Source organism: Sus scrofa, chromosome 13 (genome assembly GCF_000003025.6).
Source record: "Sus scrofa isolate TJ Tabasco breed Duroc chromosome 13, Sscrofa11.1, whole genome shotgun sequence".
NCBI lineage: Eukaryota > Metazoa > Chordata > Mammalia > Artiodactyla > Suidae > Sus > Sus scrofa.
The window spans coordinates 22,244,729-22,260,255 of NC_010455.5; the positions used below are offsets into that span (position 1 = coordinate 22,244,729).

General features: G+C 39.8%; 1 protein-coding gene across 1 annotated transcript in view; it reads left to right on the forward strand.

The window, feature by feature from the left end:
- The window catches only part of GOLGA4 (golgin A4), a 125,335-nt gene extending 119,598 nt beyond the window's left edge, over nucleotides 1–5,737 (forward strand). The window contains 1 exon segment of the mRNA XM_005652395.3: nucleotides 5,076–5,737. Coding sequence (XP_005652452.2) covers nucleotides 5,076–5,099 — 24 coding nt within the window. The 3' untranslated portion in view covers nucleotides 5,100–5,737.

The following is a 15,527-nucleotide window of genomic DNA, read 5'->3' on the forward strand; positions in this document are numbered from 1 at the left end:
CCCTGCCCTTGCTCAGTGGGTTAACGATCCGGCGTTGCCGTGAGCTGTGGTGTAGGTTGCAGACGCGGCTCGGATCCTGCGTTGCTGTGGCTCTGGCCTAGGCTGGCGGCCACAGCTCCGATTCGACCCCTAGCCTGGGAACCTCCATATGCCACAGGAGCGGCCCAAGAAATAGCAAAAAGACAAAAAAAAAAAAAGAAAGTGCAGATATGAAGTGCTCATACCTTTGTGTTCCCTAAAGCGCCTTTTCCCTCCTCTGATTTTTAGCTTATTGCGCCTGATACTTTGTGATGGTTTAGGTAGTTTAAATGGCTGGGGTAGACTGGATATTTGAGAAGTAGGGTGGAAGCAATAGTGAATACAAAAATCTCTAGCTTCTCTAATTGTTTTTTGCTGAGTAGGACTGCCCTCAAAGTATACTATCTGATTTAATCTTTTTAGCTGTGCCCCAGCATGTGGGAGTTGCCAGGCCAGAGATCAAACCTGCACCACAGCAGTGACCCAAGCCACAGCAGTGACAACTCTGGATTCTTAACCTACTGAGCCACCAGAGAAGTCCTAGATGGCTATTTTCTGGATGACTCCATTAAAAGAAAATTTTTCTTTTTGATGAAAAAGATTTGGCTTCTTTTCCCATCCACGCTGATGCTCTGTTAACTATGTCTTTGTTTTGCTTTCTTGCCGATCCTTTGTGTTGTGTCAAGTTCTTGGTCAGTCCTTACCTCAGACCAGTCTTGTACTTAAGTTAGGGTTTCTCACTACTCTCCCTTTGGTTGAAATTTTAAAAAAATCCTCAGACTTAATAAAATCATCAGAACTTTTCAGCCTTGTTAGGTACGTAAGTTCTCCATTCCAGCGTCAGTTTACCTTTCCCTTTGCAGCAGCAGCTCATTAGATGCAGGCAAGGTGGAGTCAGGAAATAAATGCAAATAAAACCAATGCATGGTGAAAAATACTGCATGTATAAGACACTTTATGTTTTATCTCAAAAGTGGTTTTGCCTCTTGATTTTGTTAAGAATTATGTAATATGTGATCATTGTAAAAAAAAAAAAAAATTGCAAACAATTCAGAAATTTACTACGTAGGAAGCGAGACCTTGATGATCTTCAGCCGCCTAGCTGTTTCCACCCTGCCAAGGTCATGTTTGCTAATGGTGTGGTGAACATCCCCAGCTTTATAATCATGTATTTATAATTATTCCTTTATCAGTTAAGCATATTCTTTTATAAAAATGGGAGTTTACAATAGCTTACTTTTTCAATTAATATATTTTTATATTATTCTATCTCATTAGAAATTGATTTATCTTATTCTTTTTAATGGTTGATTCGGTAATTATATGATCAGTTTCTTATTCATAGACACTTAGATTATTTCAGTTTTTCAGTACTTAACAAGCATAGAGACAGGGAACATATATGTATTTCTCATACTTCTGCAAGTTTTCGAATAGGATATTAGCCTTATTGTGTTGTGTATATTGCAAATATTATTTTCTCATTTGTCTCTTGATTTTGCTGCTTCTTACTAACTGCATGTTAAATATAAAAGATAAATACAATGATGTTTTTGAGGTTGGTCACACTAAGAATAGGCTCAGATTCTTTATAAAGAACCCCATGTTTTTGCTGATGCTGTTTTAAAGTAAGCCAGGAAACTAATTAATAATCTTGGATTATGACCATGTTAAATAGGACATGGAATTTATTTAAGAAGGTTGCTACAGTAAAAACCATGTTTACAGAGATTGGGTCCCTTTGAATAGAAACTCTGGTTTGGGTCATCATTCCTGAAACCTTTCCTGATATACTGTTAAATTACAAGAGAGTAACTCAGTGATGAAAATGATATATTTTAAGAATGATAGTTCAACATATAGACATACCACATTCACATTCATCCACATTTCCCCCAAAACTTTTGGTGGTAAGTTGAGATGATGTAAATCAAATTTTAATGTATACTTTAGTAGAATTATGAAAGAAATCCTTTTATATACCAAATAATCACAACCTAATTAATCTAGTGTATAAATATATCCTTTAAGTGTGACGTACATCTATAATTGTGTTTAAATTTTTTAAGTTCCAGATAAAGTCTCAGCTACGCAGTGTTATATTTACTTAGGATGGGAGGGAGCTGTTACAGATTCCTCAGCCTCTCCTCCCTCGATTTGGGGGAGATGTGAGAAAAATTTAAGTACAGTCTGTTTAATCCTTTGAAGTTAATAGACACATAATTCTCTGTGTTATGTTAAATCTTAAAACTAACCCAATGAGCTTTTTTTCTTCCTGGCTTTGTAGTATACTTCACCTCGCAGTGGTATCTTCTGAGTAAACCATCAGTCTGTGCTTAGTTAGCATGTGGTGAGTGAAGAATAATATGTCTTGTGTCTTTTGTGTAAAAATCAAATGTGTTGCATGATACTAACATTTTGCTGTAATTCTTTGGCTCTTTTGTTTAATGAAAATATGATTACTCTCTGGGTTAATATAGATCACCACCACCAGTAAATGTTACATAATTCTAGGAAATTTTAGTTCTTTAAATAGTAGTTGAAAGTTTCAAAATTGCTCTTTGAAATTTTTCTAAAGAATCCAAAAATGTTCTTATGTACTTTATATTCCTTTTTGTTTTTTTCTATTTCTTGAGAATGATTTTTGAAGTTAATAAAGATTGTGAAAGAGAAATGAAAAATCATTTTGTAGGTAAAAGTAGAATGTAAAATATTGTAAACCCTGCTTGGAGTCAAGGCTAGTCTGAAATAATGAGCACTAGTAAGGTTGATTTTAAAATCAATGGCAGTTTTATTACTTCCTGGAATCATACAGTTTAATAACACATTTGTCCTGAGGAGATCCTTAAGCAGCCTGCTTTAATTGAATGTGACTGTTTCTAATTAATATATTATTAGAGTGAAGTGGAGGCATCTAAAATATTTGAACACAGTTGACCATCCTCAAACATTCCTCCCATCACCTCCACATATTACCATGCTATTAGCATGATTTAGCACCCCTAAAAATTTAGGGTACCTCTATACCTCAAACTTTGCAAGAATTTTCACAAATGACAAATAAGCTGATCACAATCAGTAGAGCTTAATTATAATTAAAATATTCTCTGATTATTGTTTCAGCTAGTATTCAGCTAATACCAAGTTTTAAAATGCTAATTACAGCATTATATATATATATATATATATACATTTTTTACACTTTTAACTTTAAATATCCTTTCTGAATACATCTGAATCTCATTTGTATTTTTAACATATATCAATTAACTTGCCTTAATGATTATCTAAAACTGTCATTAGTTATGTAAATCCCATATCTAACCCAAGAAGTCTTAACCTTACCTTTGTTTATAATATAAATATTGCAGTGTCCTTGTCATATTATTGCATTTAAATAGTATCATTTATCACTTATTACACAAGATATACTGTGTAGCATTTCTATTGATTGTCTCAACTTTTAGTTTGAAAAATTTCAAACAAGATTTGTGAAAATAGTACAGTGAGCACCCATATACCCTTCACCTTTGTTTACCAGTTATTAACATTTGTCACATTTTCTCACTTGGTCTCTCTCTCTCTATTTCCCACTCTCTGACATTTGATGGTTGCTTGCAAGCATTTGACAGTTACTTTCAAACATAAACTAAGTACTTTAGCAAGAATCTTTCAGAACAGGGCCCTTCTCCTATATACTCACAGTATAGTTACCACTCTCAGGAAATTTAATATTAACAGAATGCTGTTATCTAATGTATAGTAAATATCCACATTTTCAGGTTTGCAAATAATTTCTCATAATTTTTTAAACTCCAGGATTCATTGAGAATTTGCACATTGCATTTTGTTGTCATGTTCTTCTAGTCTCTTTTAAACTAGAAAAGTTCTCCCACCCTTTTTTGGATCTCTCATGACCTTGACACTGTGCAGCATTATTTAACATCATTTTTTTCCTTTTTCTTTTCTCTTTTGTTTTTGGTGGCTTCTCAACATATGGAGTTCCCAGGCCAGGTCAGATCTGAGCCTCAGGATTCTTTTTTTTTTTTTTTTTTTAATAGTTATTACCCAACACAATTTTTTTTTCTACTGTACAGCTGAGCCTCAGGATTCTTAACCCATTGTGCCAGGCTGGGGATCAAAGCTGCATCCCAGCGCTCCAGAGATGCTGCAGAGCCTCTTGTGTCACAGCGGGAACTCCTTTGCAGCATTATTGAATTATGCATGAATTTCTTTTCCCACAATAGTGCAAACTAAGTTTTCAAAATAATTGACGGGGATTTAAATGTCATAGCTGGTCTTTTTCTTATCTTCCCTGGGTTTCTAGGACTAACATGAGTGATGAGCAAGTTTTACAAATAATAAACTCTTGGAAATACATTATGAGTAGTGGATTATATTGTCCATTTACAAGTTGAGAAGACTTTAACTAGAACCAATATGTCTATGAAAAGTTTGTCTCTATTACTTAATCTTATTTGGTGGTTTAGTTTTATGCGTTTCTAGAAGCCTCATAACTTGATTTGACCATTGGCTTTTAGCGTCTTAGAGAAACCTTCTAGGAAGGTTTAGCATCAGCTAGCATAGCATTTTAAGTTTTTTAAAATTAAGTTTGTTAATTTCAGATAAGGCATAGCATCCTGGGAGAACTGCAGTATGCAGAAAAGTCAACACATTAGGGAAAACGGAAAACCTTTTTCTCCTTTCAAATCCAGTCTGCATCCTTGTGAAATTCTGCCACATCAGCATGTTTATGCCCAGCTTTGTCTCATCATGACCTGGTAGCATTCAACATGTGCTGAAAGGTTGCATTTCCAAATTTCACTTTAAAATACTGCTTTCCAGGATTGCTGGCTATAGGTCAGATCGTTACAAGAATAGTAACGTTTTAGAAGATTCCTTTAGGATTTAACATTTGAAACATTTCTGCTTCAAGTACTCAGATGATAGAATATAATTTTGATAAAAGTTTATTTTAACTCGAAAAAACAAATCTAAAATTTAGGTTTAAAAGTTTTCCTTTCTTTGTTTATCCTCTTTTCTTTTTTCTTTTCCAGTCATGGCTCCGATCTTCATCTTGAAGAAGTGATGTTGAGCAAGCCTGGAAAACTGCACATTTGCTGTTCTTAGAGAACAAAGCTATTATTCAGGGCCCCTCATGTAGCCAGAAGAAAAGTTGCAGACTGCCTTTAAAATAGATTATATCAGTGGAGAAACGGTGATAATTTTTTTCTTTTTTTCTTCATTTTTTTTGTTGGGAAGAGTTTTGTGTTGTTTAAAAGATATTTTGAATAACTTAACCTGATTTATGGGCTCACTTAATGTTCCTTTCTTCCATTCTTTTTGTCCCTCTTTTTTGAAGGACTGCTTGCCTTTCCTATTTATTTTTAGGGTGATTTTTTTTTTTTTAAAGACTTGTGCAATACATTTTGAGGTGAAACTTAGTGGATTTTTTTCTGATAAATTACAGCATTTAATTGACTATTTTATCCAGATTGATTTGTGGAATATTTGCTAAAGACTAGTTCTTAAGCTATGACATATGGTAAATCCAAATGGCAGTACCTCATTGTTTACTTAGCTTTTTGTACTTATATTTTTCAGAGGAAAAATACTACTGTAAATTGTAAATAGTCAATACATAACTGTATTGTATGCAAATCTGTGACTGTTGGCAATGTCATCTCGGAAGAACAGATAAATAAAGTTTATTTACTATACAAAATGTGCTTATTGTGTTTTTTCCTAAGTTGAAATCTATTTCAAAATAGTTAAGAATTTATGTTCTATCTGGGTGAATATAATGAGGAATTGTCAAGAGAGCTGAATGCTAAGCATTTGGAAAGATTTATTATATTCAAAATGAGCATGACAGAGAAGAAGTAAGGAAATAACTACTTCCTGGTGTGTGATTTAGGATTCTGCCAACTTGGGGATGCCTCCTCTCTCTGCAAAGCCCATAGTTTGAGTCTGTTTAAACTTAGTGAGAGAGAAGTTTCTGGGCACCAATGGATGGGAACTGCTGAGAGGGTTTCACACACCCTTTATAGTCTAGCAAACACAGTATTCAGTGTCTAGGTATTATCTAATCTGCCTCTAGGTGGAATCCCAATTATCCAGACAGTCTGGACCTTAGCATTGCTGGTGTATCTTATATTGTGATAAAAAGTGGGGAGCTCTAGGGGGTAGAGAATCAACCAGACTTCCTATAGCACACAGATGAGTGTTTTGAGGACTACTCTTCCAGCAAGGAAAGAGGGCTTCTCATCTTATTCTTTCAAAATTTTCTTCAAAATTTTGTCCCACTAAAGGGTTTCTGACAGCAGATGTGACTTCTTGACCCTTTTAATAACTTTTTTGGGGGTAGAAAGTATGGGCTCTTAGTGAACTCCATAAACAACTTCCTACAGTTTCTCCCTAATCCATTTATGGAGACAGGCATATCAGAAAGTTCAGGGGTCAGCAGACTTTCTCTCTAAAGGGCCAGATAGTACACATTTTCAACTTTATAGGCCATAGTCTCTGTCACAACCTCTTACCTCTGTCCCTGTTGTACAATAACAGTCATAGATAATAGATAAATGAATGAACATAGCTGTGTTCTAATAAAACTTTATTTATAAAAGCAGGTGGCAGGCAGGATTTGGCTCACACGCTGTGGTTCAGCTCCCAAGAAAGTGGACAAGTTGGATTTTAAATGCGGAGTTGATCGCTTCTCGGCCTTTTGGCTAAGATCAAGTGTAAATGCGGAGTTGAGGTTGAACAATAATCAATTAGCTTACAGAAGTTGCTCCTTTTTTCCTCGGTGCAGCCATGTGGCTGCTCTTTCAGAAAAAGACTCAGCGAATTCAGCCCACCTTGATTAGGAAGAGTGATGGCATTCCCTCCGTGTTACTTGTTTCAGCTAGAAGCATGAAGCCGTACATTGTTCTCAGTGCCAGGGTCTCAGACTTCTCAGGGACCTTTTCTTGAAGATCTGCGGCTATGTCCCTGCTTGATGCCTCAAAAGAGTTTTTCCAACAATGTTTGCATCATAGCTACAGTCCACTGTGTACCTTGCCTTCCACTCTCCGAATCCAAGGCTCGCTCTCCAAGACCTCCTGACTGTAGCGCACAAAATGGTGGATATGGTCAATTTATTGCCTGGAAACAACCATTTCACTGTGGAAGGTGTTAGATGCTGGTAAGATGTTACTTTAGCAAGGTTTTGGCAAAAATTTCACTTGGAGCCAGTGGAATGTTATAGACAAGTGTCTATAACTTTGTTCAGGTCAGATGCATGTGAATTTTGAGAGAAAACTACTTAATTGACAGGAGTCTTAGTCTGTTTGGGCCTCTGTCACAAAATACTATAGACCAGGTGACTTACAAACAACAAATATTCATTTCTGATAGTTCTAGGGGCTGAGAATTCCAACATCCTGGTGCGGGCAAATTCTGTGTCTGGTGAAGGCCCACTTTCTGGTTCAGACAGCTGTTTTGTTTGGGGTTTTTTGCTGTAACCTCAGATGGCAAAACGCAGAGGAGCTTTTTGTGGCCTCTTTTGTAAAAGGGCACTCACTCATCCCTTTCATGAGAGTCCTGTCTTCATAACCAAATCACCTCCCAAAGGCCCTACCTCCTAAGGCCGTCACCTTGGGCATTGAGTTTTAACATGATTTTGAGGAGGGCATGTTCAGTCTACAGCAATTTGAAAATTGTTGAATTAGGTATTCCTGAAAGGACTGGAAGTTTGTTTCTGAGTTACTAATTTATAAATGTCTTCTTTTTTCAGAAATATATTGGCCGCGAAACCTGCCTGTGAAGTGAGTAGCATGCAGAGGCTGTAAGGGTGTCATGCCTTCCCCTTGCTGCAGGGAAAGGAAGGTAGGGACGCTTCAAATGTAGCTTCCTCACCCTCCACACCAAACAGGGGCCAAAGGCTGTAGGCCAAATACTATATTGAGTTCTCCTTTATCTCCAAGAAAACAAGCCAACACAAAAGACCTTTTGATTTTGTTTTCTATTACAAGAGTACACTTAAAAAAAAGGAACTAATTTGGACTCCCCCTACAAAAAATCACCACTGTTACTACTTTGGTGCATTTAATCACAGAATATTTTTCTTTCTTTAACCTTTTTAGGGCCACACCCGTGGCATATGGAGGTTCCCAGGCCAGGGGTCAAATCGGAGCTATAACCACTGGTCTGCACCACAGCCACAGCCACTCAGGATCTAAGCCGTGTCTGTGACCTGCACCACAGCTCCCAGCAATGCCGGATCCTTAACCCAATGAGCAGGGCCGGGGATCCAACCTGCGTCTTCATGGATGGTAGTCAGATTCATTTCTGCTGAGCCATGATGGGAACTCCTAATCATTGAAATATTTTTCTAATGTTTGAGTGGATGCATTGGAAGAATAGGCTGTGTGTGTGTGTGTGTGTGTGTGTACACATGCCTACACATATGTACATACACCTATTTGTTTATATTGATACCCATTAAAATGTCTGTGAACTATTTTTAATTGCTACATGATATTTTATCCTCCATATACTCTCATTTAACTCCATTTCTCTACAGTTGGACATCTAGGTTGTGTGTGATTAGTCACTTTCACTTAATACTCCATGATGATCATATTGTCCATTTTGTAAGCACACTTGAAAGAACAATCCAGGACCAACTTGTCTTTCTCTCAGCAGCCTTTGGTTGCCAAACATGGACACATTTCAGATTACTGTGTGCCAGGTTTGTCTGGCACCATTTCCCCTAACATTCCAAAGATGTGATGCGTGGGTGAACATTTGTAACCAGTACACTCTTAGAACGCTGCACTTCAAAACTGGGCTTCACCCAGATTTGAAGTGTCAGAGACAAATTGAAATAGCAATGCCTGCTCTTCGTGGTGGTGGTGAGGGTGTGGTGGGGGTGCAGGCCAGGCAGGGGCGACATTGCTTTCATCCTCCAGCCGTTGTTTCTATAGTAATAAACAGTTTCCTTGTGCCTTCATCTGGGATGCTCTTTGGTCGGGTTTTGCTGTCATGTTCTTTAGAAGCGTCCGAACACCAAACATATGTGAACATATGATGCTTAGTAAATGATACCACCATTTAAAATACTTACTCTCAAAATTAAATGTGCTAAAATGTAGGTACAGATATGTCTCTTACAATTTTCCAGTTGCTCGTTGCCCTGCTGAAGGAAGGCTGCTTCTTGATTACCTCGCACCCATACTGGGCTGCCCGCCCCTGTTCATTGGGACTCATGTGGTGCCTTTGCCCCTCTTTCTCTTGAACTACTGTGTATTGGGAGTGGGTAGGACAGATAATTTTTTTTTTTTTTTATTCACAGGTTTCCAAGAAAAATTAAGAGCTGGTGTGGATCCTGAGATCTTGAACATACTGTCTAATGCTATTGGGTGAGACTTTTGGAATGTCTTTGGAAGGATGATGCAACCAGGCAGGAAATGAATGTTTATGGCCCACCGAGCAGATTGTGGAAAATTGGATTACTGTTTCCATTCTTTTCTCCCTCCTGGTATTTGATAACAGAGTTTGTTATCTGACCTTGCAGTACCTTTTAGCGTGAATGGAATACACTTCTCCACCAGCGTTGAGTTTGGCTGTGTGACTTTTACTTATTTATTTATTTTTTTGTCTTTTTGCTATTTCTTTGGGCCGCTCCTGCGGCATATGGAGGTTCCCAGGCTAGGGGTCGAATCACAGCTGTAGCCACTGGCCTACGCCAGAGCCACAGCAACGCAGGATCCGAGCCGCATCTGCGACCTACACCACAGCTCACGGCAACGCCAGATCATTAACCCACTGAGCAAGGGCAGGGACCGAACCCACAACCTCATGGTTCCTAGTCGGATTCGTTAACCACTGCGCCACAACGGGAACTCCGACTGTGACTTTTGAGTGGACATGACCTTCGTCACATCTGAGCAGCAGTTTTAAGAGCCCTTGCATAGCTCAGCCATTGCTCTTTAACTCTGCCATGAGATTGAGATGTGAGTTTTCCCTTAGCTTTGGCCCTGGGGTAATGAAGACACATTGACCAGATGAGTAAGAAGAGTGAGAAATAAATATTTATTATTATATGCCACTGAGATTTGTTACTGTAGCATAACCTAGGGAAAACTAATACATTGTACAAAAAAAAAAATTGCAGGATAATGTGGTATCTTTAGTTTTTAGAAGTTTGACTATGATGTGTCTTGCTGTGGATTTCCTTAGATTTATCCTGTTTAGGGTTTGCCCAGCTTCTTGACTCTACAGTTAAGTCTTTTGCCACATTTGGGATGTTTTCGGCCATTATTTCTTTGAGTATTTTTTTTCAGCCCTGTCCTCTTTCTCCTGTCCCTGCTGCGACTCCAGTGACCCTTTAGAGCCTTTGTTATAATCCCACAAGTTCATTTTTTTCAGCCTATTTTCTCTGCATTGTTCAGATTGAGTCATTTCTATTGTCCTGTTTCCAAGCTCATTGACTCTTTCCACTGTCCCCTCCATTCTGCTGTTGAACCCATCCAGTTTCAAATTTCAACTATTATGTTGTTCAGTTCTAAAATTCCCACTTGGCTCTTTATATCATATTCATCTCTTTGCAGAGATGTTCTGTTTCTTTGCCAAGACTTGGTTTTTTTCATTTGTTTCAAGTGTGTTTATAATTGCTTATTGAAGCATGTATATGATGGCTACTTTAAAATCTTTGTCACATAAAGGATAAGGTCCAGATTCTCTACTAGGCCTTCATTGACACCCAAGGCTCCTCAAAACTACTGAGAAGGGGTGTGGAAACTTTGTCTAGATACTCATGTTGCAATAGAACAAAGGGTGGGAAAAAATTAATATATACATGTAAGGATAACTTGATCCCCTTGCTGTACAGTGGGAAAATAAAAAAATATATATAATAAATAAATAAATGAAGAAGGGGTGTGGAGTTAATAGTTCCCACTAGGCCTCCACTGACACTGGGAAGGGTGATATAGAGGGTGACCTCTTTACCTTTGGATAGTAGTGAAAATCCAGCATCCACTGGGCCTGTTCTTATTCTAGCCCAGCAGGAAAGGGGAGGGGACCTAGTTGCTGCTGGTGGGGTGGAAGTCCAGGCTTCCCATGTGGTCCCCACTGGAATCCTGGGGATGGAGGTGGGGTGGGGAGGACTCATTGCCACCCACCAAGGGTAAAAGTCCCTGCTCAGCCTTTTCTGACATCATCCTGGCATGAGTTTGGAGTGTTTGCTTACAGCCTGACAGATGGTGGAGATTTAGACTCCCCACTGCACCTTTGCTGTCTGGGCTGGGGATTGGGTCACAGTGTTTTCTGTGGTGTTTGGGATAGAGCAGTGGTGGTCTAAAAGCTTTCTCTCTTGCCAAGCTGCCCCTTTCCTCCTCCTTTGATGCTCCTTTGCTGGAGCATCAGCATTTCCAGATAACCAGCTTCTTTAGTTCCAAGTCTTCCATGTAAATGAGACAGAGAAAAACCTCCAGAGCTCACAGTGTGTCACTCCTCAAGTTCCAAGCACCCTAGACAGTCTGCCTCCTCTCCACATTTCAGTGCTTCTTAGGAATGAATTTATTTATTTACTTACTTACTTACTTTCTGGGCTGCACGAGCAGGATATGGAGGTTCCCAGGCTAAGGGTCTAATCAGAGCTATAGCTGCCGGCCTACGCCAGAGCCACAGCAATGCAGGGTCTGAGCTGCATCTACAACCTACGCCACAGCTCATGGCAACGACAGATCCTTAACCCACTGAGCGGGAGACCAGGGATTTAACCTGCATCCTCATGGATACTAGTCAGATTCATTACTGCGAAGCCACGATGGAAACCCTTTTTTTTTTTTTTTTTTTTTTTTTTTTTTTTTTTTTTTGACTGCACCTGCAGCATATGGACATTTCTGGGCCAGATATTTAACCTGAGACAGCAGTGATCTGAGCCACAGCAATGGCAATGTCGGATCCTTAACCCAACAAGCCGCCAGGGAACGCTGGTTTGCTGTATGTACAGCATCCAGGGTTTTCAGCTGTGCTTAGTGGGGGGATTAGGGAGAAGTATGTCTCCTCCATCCTCCTAGAAACAGGTCTCCTATACAATGTGATTGTATTTATGTATATGTGTATATATATATATATATTATGTATTATTTATTGATTTAAAGAATTCTACATATTGTTACAGATACACATACTTCTAGGAAATTTACTTATATTTAAATAGAATATGGAGGATAGAAAGCTATGCAGTTAATTCACAGGAGTGGTTATAACCATTCCTCCCATGTCACCACTACCCAATCCTTTAGTTTTTTTCATGGCATCTAGTATTGCCTCCCCTCAGTAAAAACTTGTTTTATTTGTACTGGAATGAAAACTCCAAGAGGCCAGCCACATTGTCTTGTCCACTATCGTATCCTTAGGACCTAGGATATGTAGTAAACACTTAATGAGCATGTATTGAATAAATGAAAGAATGGATGAACAAGTGAATCGAGGTTAAATGTACCAGTACTTTCTCTGTAATGAAAAACAAAAATCTTTTAAAAGTGGGCCTTTTTTAGACTTTATGCCTCTTGAAAAGGCATATGGGAATGAAAGGGAGCAAGAGGAACCCAATTATGGGCAGAACCTGGACTTTGTTTTAATTTGTTTCATAAATCAGTTAATTACAAATAATATTTTAAGGCACCGACTCCTTGTAACATACGTCACAACTGATCAGGGCACACTAGTGGAAATGAGTACAGCTGGAAAGAATCCCTTCCCTGTTCTCATTCCTACTTCCTAGATATATTTTTTTGGGATTGAGCCACAATGGATTTGAAGATTAGGTTGGTCCCAAGGAAATAATCTATCCAAAGAGCTTAATTTTCCCTAATCTCTTGTGGTGGCAGCACTGCATGTTGGCAAAAAATGCAAGCTCTTGGGGCCAGACTGCCAGGCTTCAAATCCTAGCTTGGCCATTTACTCACTAGCCAAGGGAGCTAAGACAGGATGGGACCTTGGACCCTTTGCTGTAGCGCTTGCACACAGACAAACATCTCCTTGAGCAACAGATTCAAAGAAACTATAAGGGGCTAAAAATAACTACATGCTTTCGCAGTTGGAGCAAATTATGAACAGTAGGGTACAAAAAGAACATGAACCACCTGCCATATCTGAGGTGCAGGGAGCAAAAGCAGGGTACTGTGCCTGCTCCCTGCACTTTGCACCACCAAGGGGATGGGCAGACCACCTAAGCCACTCCTCCAGGCCTGACCGGCACCCCATTTAAGGAACCAGCATTAAATGGGGAGCAAACAAGGGCAACTGTTGTTTTTGGTCCTTCCTGCTGCAACAGGAGTCCCAGTAAGGCCTTGTCTGAATTCCTCATCTGGCCTCTTACACATTTCTATTGATTAGAGAGTTCAAGGACCCTGGTAGGCAACATAAATACAGATGCAAGAGCAGAAATGGCAACCTGCAAGCACTTTTTGAAGCACCTGCTGGTATCACAAACTCACAATTAGGGGATGGGGAAATTCTCAACATCTCTTGATTTAAAAAGTCACTTTGAAAGTCACGGTGAAGAGGTGAAGATTTCGGGCCCTTAATACAATTTGTCAAAATACTTCTCAACTCTGTACAGTCACTGCCAGTCAGTTGAGTTCGTACATGACATCAAACCTATTTGCCGTCACAACTATAGGTAAGTTGCACTGAAGGGGGTGCTCTAGGGAACCATGCAGAACCAGGGGCAGGACAAAAAGGCTGGGCTCTAGGCCTCCTCTCCCCTTAGAGCTGCTCCACTTTTATATCTTTTACATATTGAGGTTCTACGTGAGCTTTTTTTTTTTTCTTTTTTTGGAAAAAGATTCTTGCATCAAAAAGCTTTAAAAATTTTTTTCTCATTGGATGTATTCAGACCAACAGGAAGAGCATGCTTAGGCTAGGTTTCCTTGGTCCCTACAGAAGTGCTTTTGCTCATCTGTGTTTCAGACTGTGCCTCAGGCTTTCCTCAAAGACCACAGTAAGAAAGAACTTAAGGGAATCAATGATTTTATTTCTTCGCAACTATTTTATGTCATCAATATGTAAGACATTTATTTTACAGACAGTGTCAGGCAAAGTTTCAGGATATTTTCTCTCTTGGACAATGAGAACTATTTTATGTATCATGTAACATGTTTCCCTTTTCACTTTGGCCACCTGGAACCTTGGTGCCAAATTTAGGTCCCAAGTTTAATAACTCTTAAAACTAAAATGGCCCAAAGAGCTTTTATTGATTTATTTATTTTTTCTCTTTTGTGTTTTTTAGGGCCACACCCATGGCACATGGAGGTTCCCAGGCTAGGGGTCAGCTGCCAGCCTACGCCAGAGCCACAGCAATGCCAAATCCGAGCCACATCTGCCACCTACACCAGAGCTCACAGCAATGTCGGATCCTTAACCCACTGAGCAAGGCCAGGGATTGAATCCGCAACCTCATGGCTCCTAGTCGGATTCGTTTCGGCTGTGCCATGATGGGAACTCCCCTAAGAGCTTTTAAATTACAGATTCCAAAGGCTTCAACTTCAGGCATTCTGTTTCAGTCTGACACTAGGATGCCCCTGAACAGATTATTTCTGTATTCTTTCTCTCTCCTGGACTTACCTTCTGATACTAATACTTTTCCCTTTTGTTCTTTTGTGAAATAGAGTCAGTTATTCCTAAGCATAAATTGGCAGTGAGGAGGAAGTTACTTCCAGGGCCAGTGAAGGCAGTAGGAGGCCTCTGGGCAGTCTAGGGGCCCAGCCTGGAGAGGGGGCAGAGACACAAGCGCCTTCCAGGTCAGTGGGTTTGAGAATCCAAGTGTCTTCCTCAGCGAGCAGCTCCCAGGGAGGCCTCATTTGGGACCAGGGACTGGGTCTGAGGGTCGGATGCCAAAAACTCTGGGCTGGAGTTCCCATCGTGGTGCAGTGGTTAACGAATCCGACTAGGAACCATGAGGTTGTGGGTTCGGTCCTGCGCTTGCTCAGTGGGTAACGATCCGGCGTTGCCATGAGCTGTGGTGTAGGTGCAGACGCGGCTCGGATCCGTGTTGCTGTGGCTCTGGCGTAGGCTGGCGGCTACAGCTCCGATTGGACCCTAGCCTGGGAACCTCATATGCTGCGGAGCGGCCAAGAAATAGCAAAAAACAAAACAAAAAAAAAAACCTCTGGGCTCTCAGGCAAGCGAGACTCGGGCCATGGAAGAGCTACAGGCCACTGAGTCTGCAGCATCTGAACGCCAGTTCACCCAGGCTTAACACAGATGGTCACCCTATCAGACACCTCCAAGCTTAGGTGGGGAAACCGACTCCTCGAGGTTAATTCAATACTCAGGCTTTGCCAAAAATTGATTAGAAGGACGTGATCATCTCTATGATGATTTTGAGTGTAGAGTTAAATATAAATGTTGAAGTGAGAAATCTGTGATCCTAATGTTTTGGGGTTACTTGTATTTTTAAGATGATTTGCACACTAAATTAGCTAATAAATTAGCCTTGGGTTCACTTTAAAAGC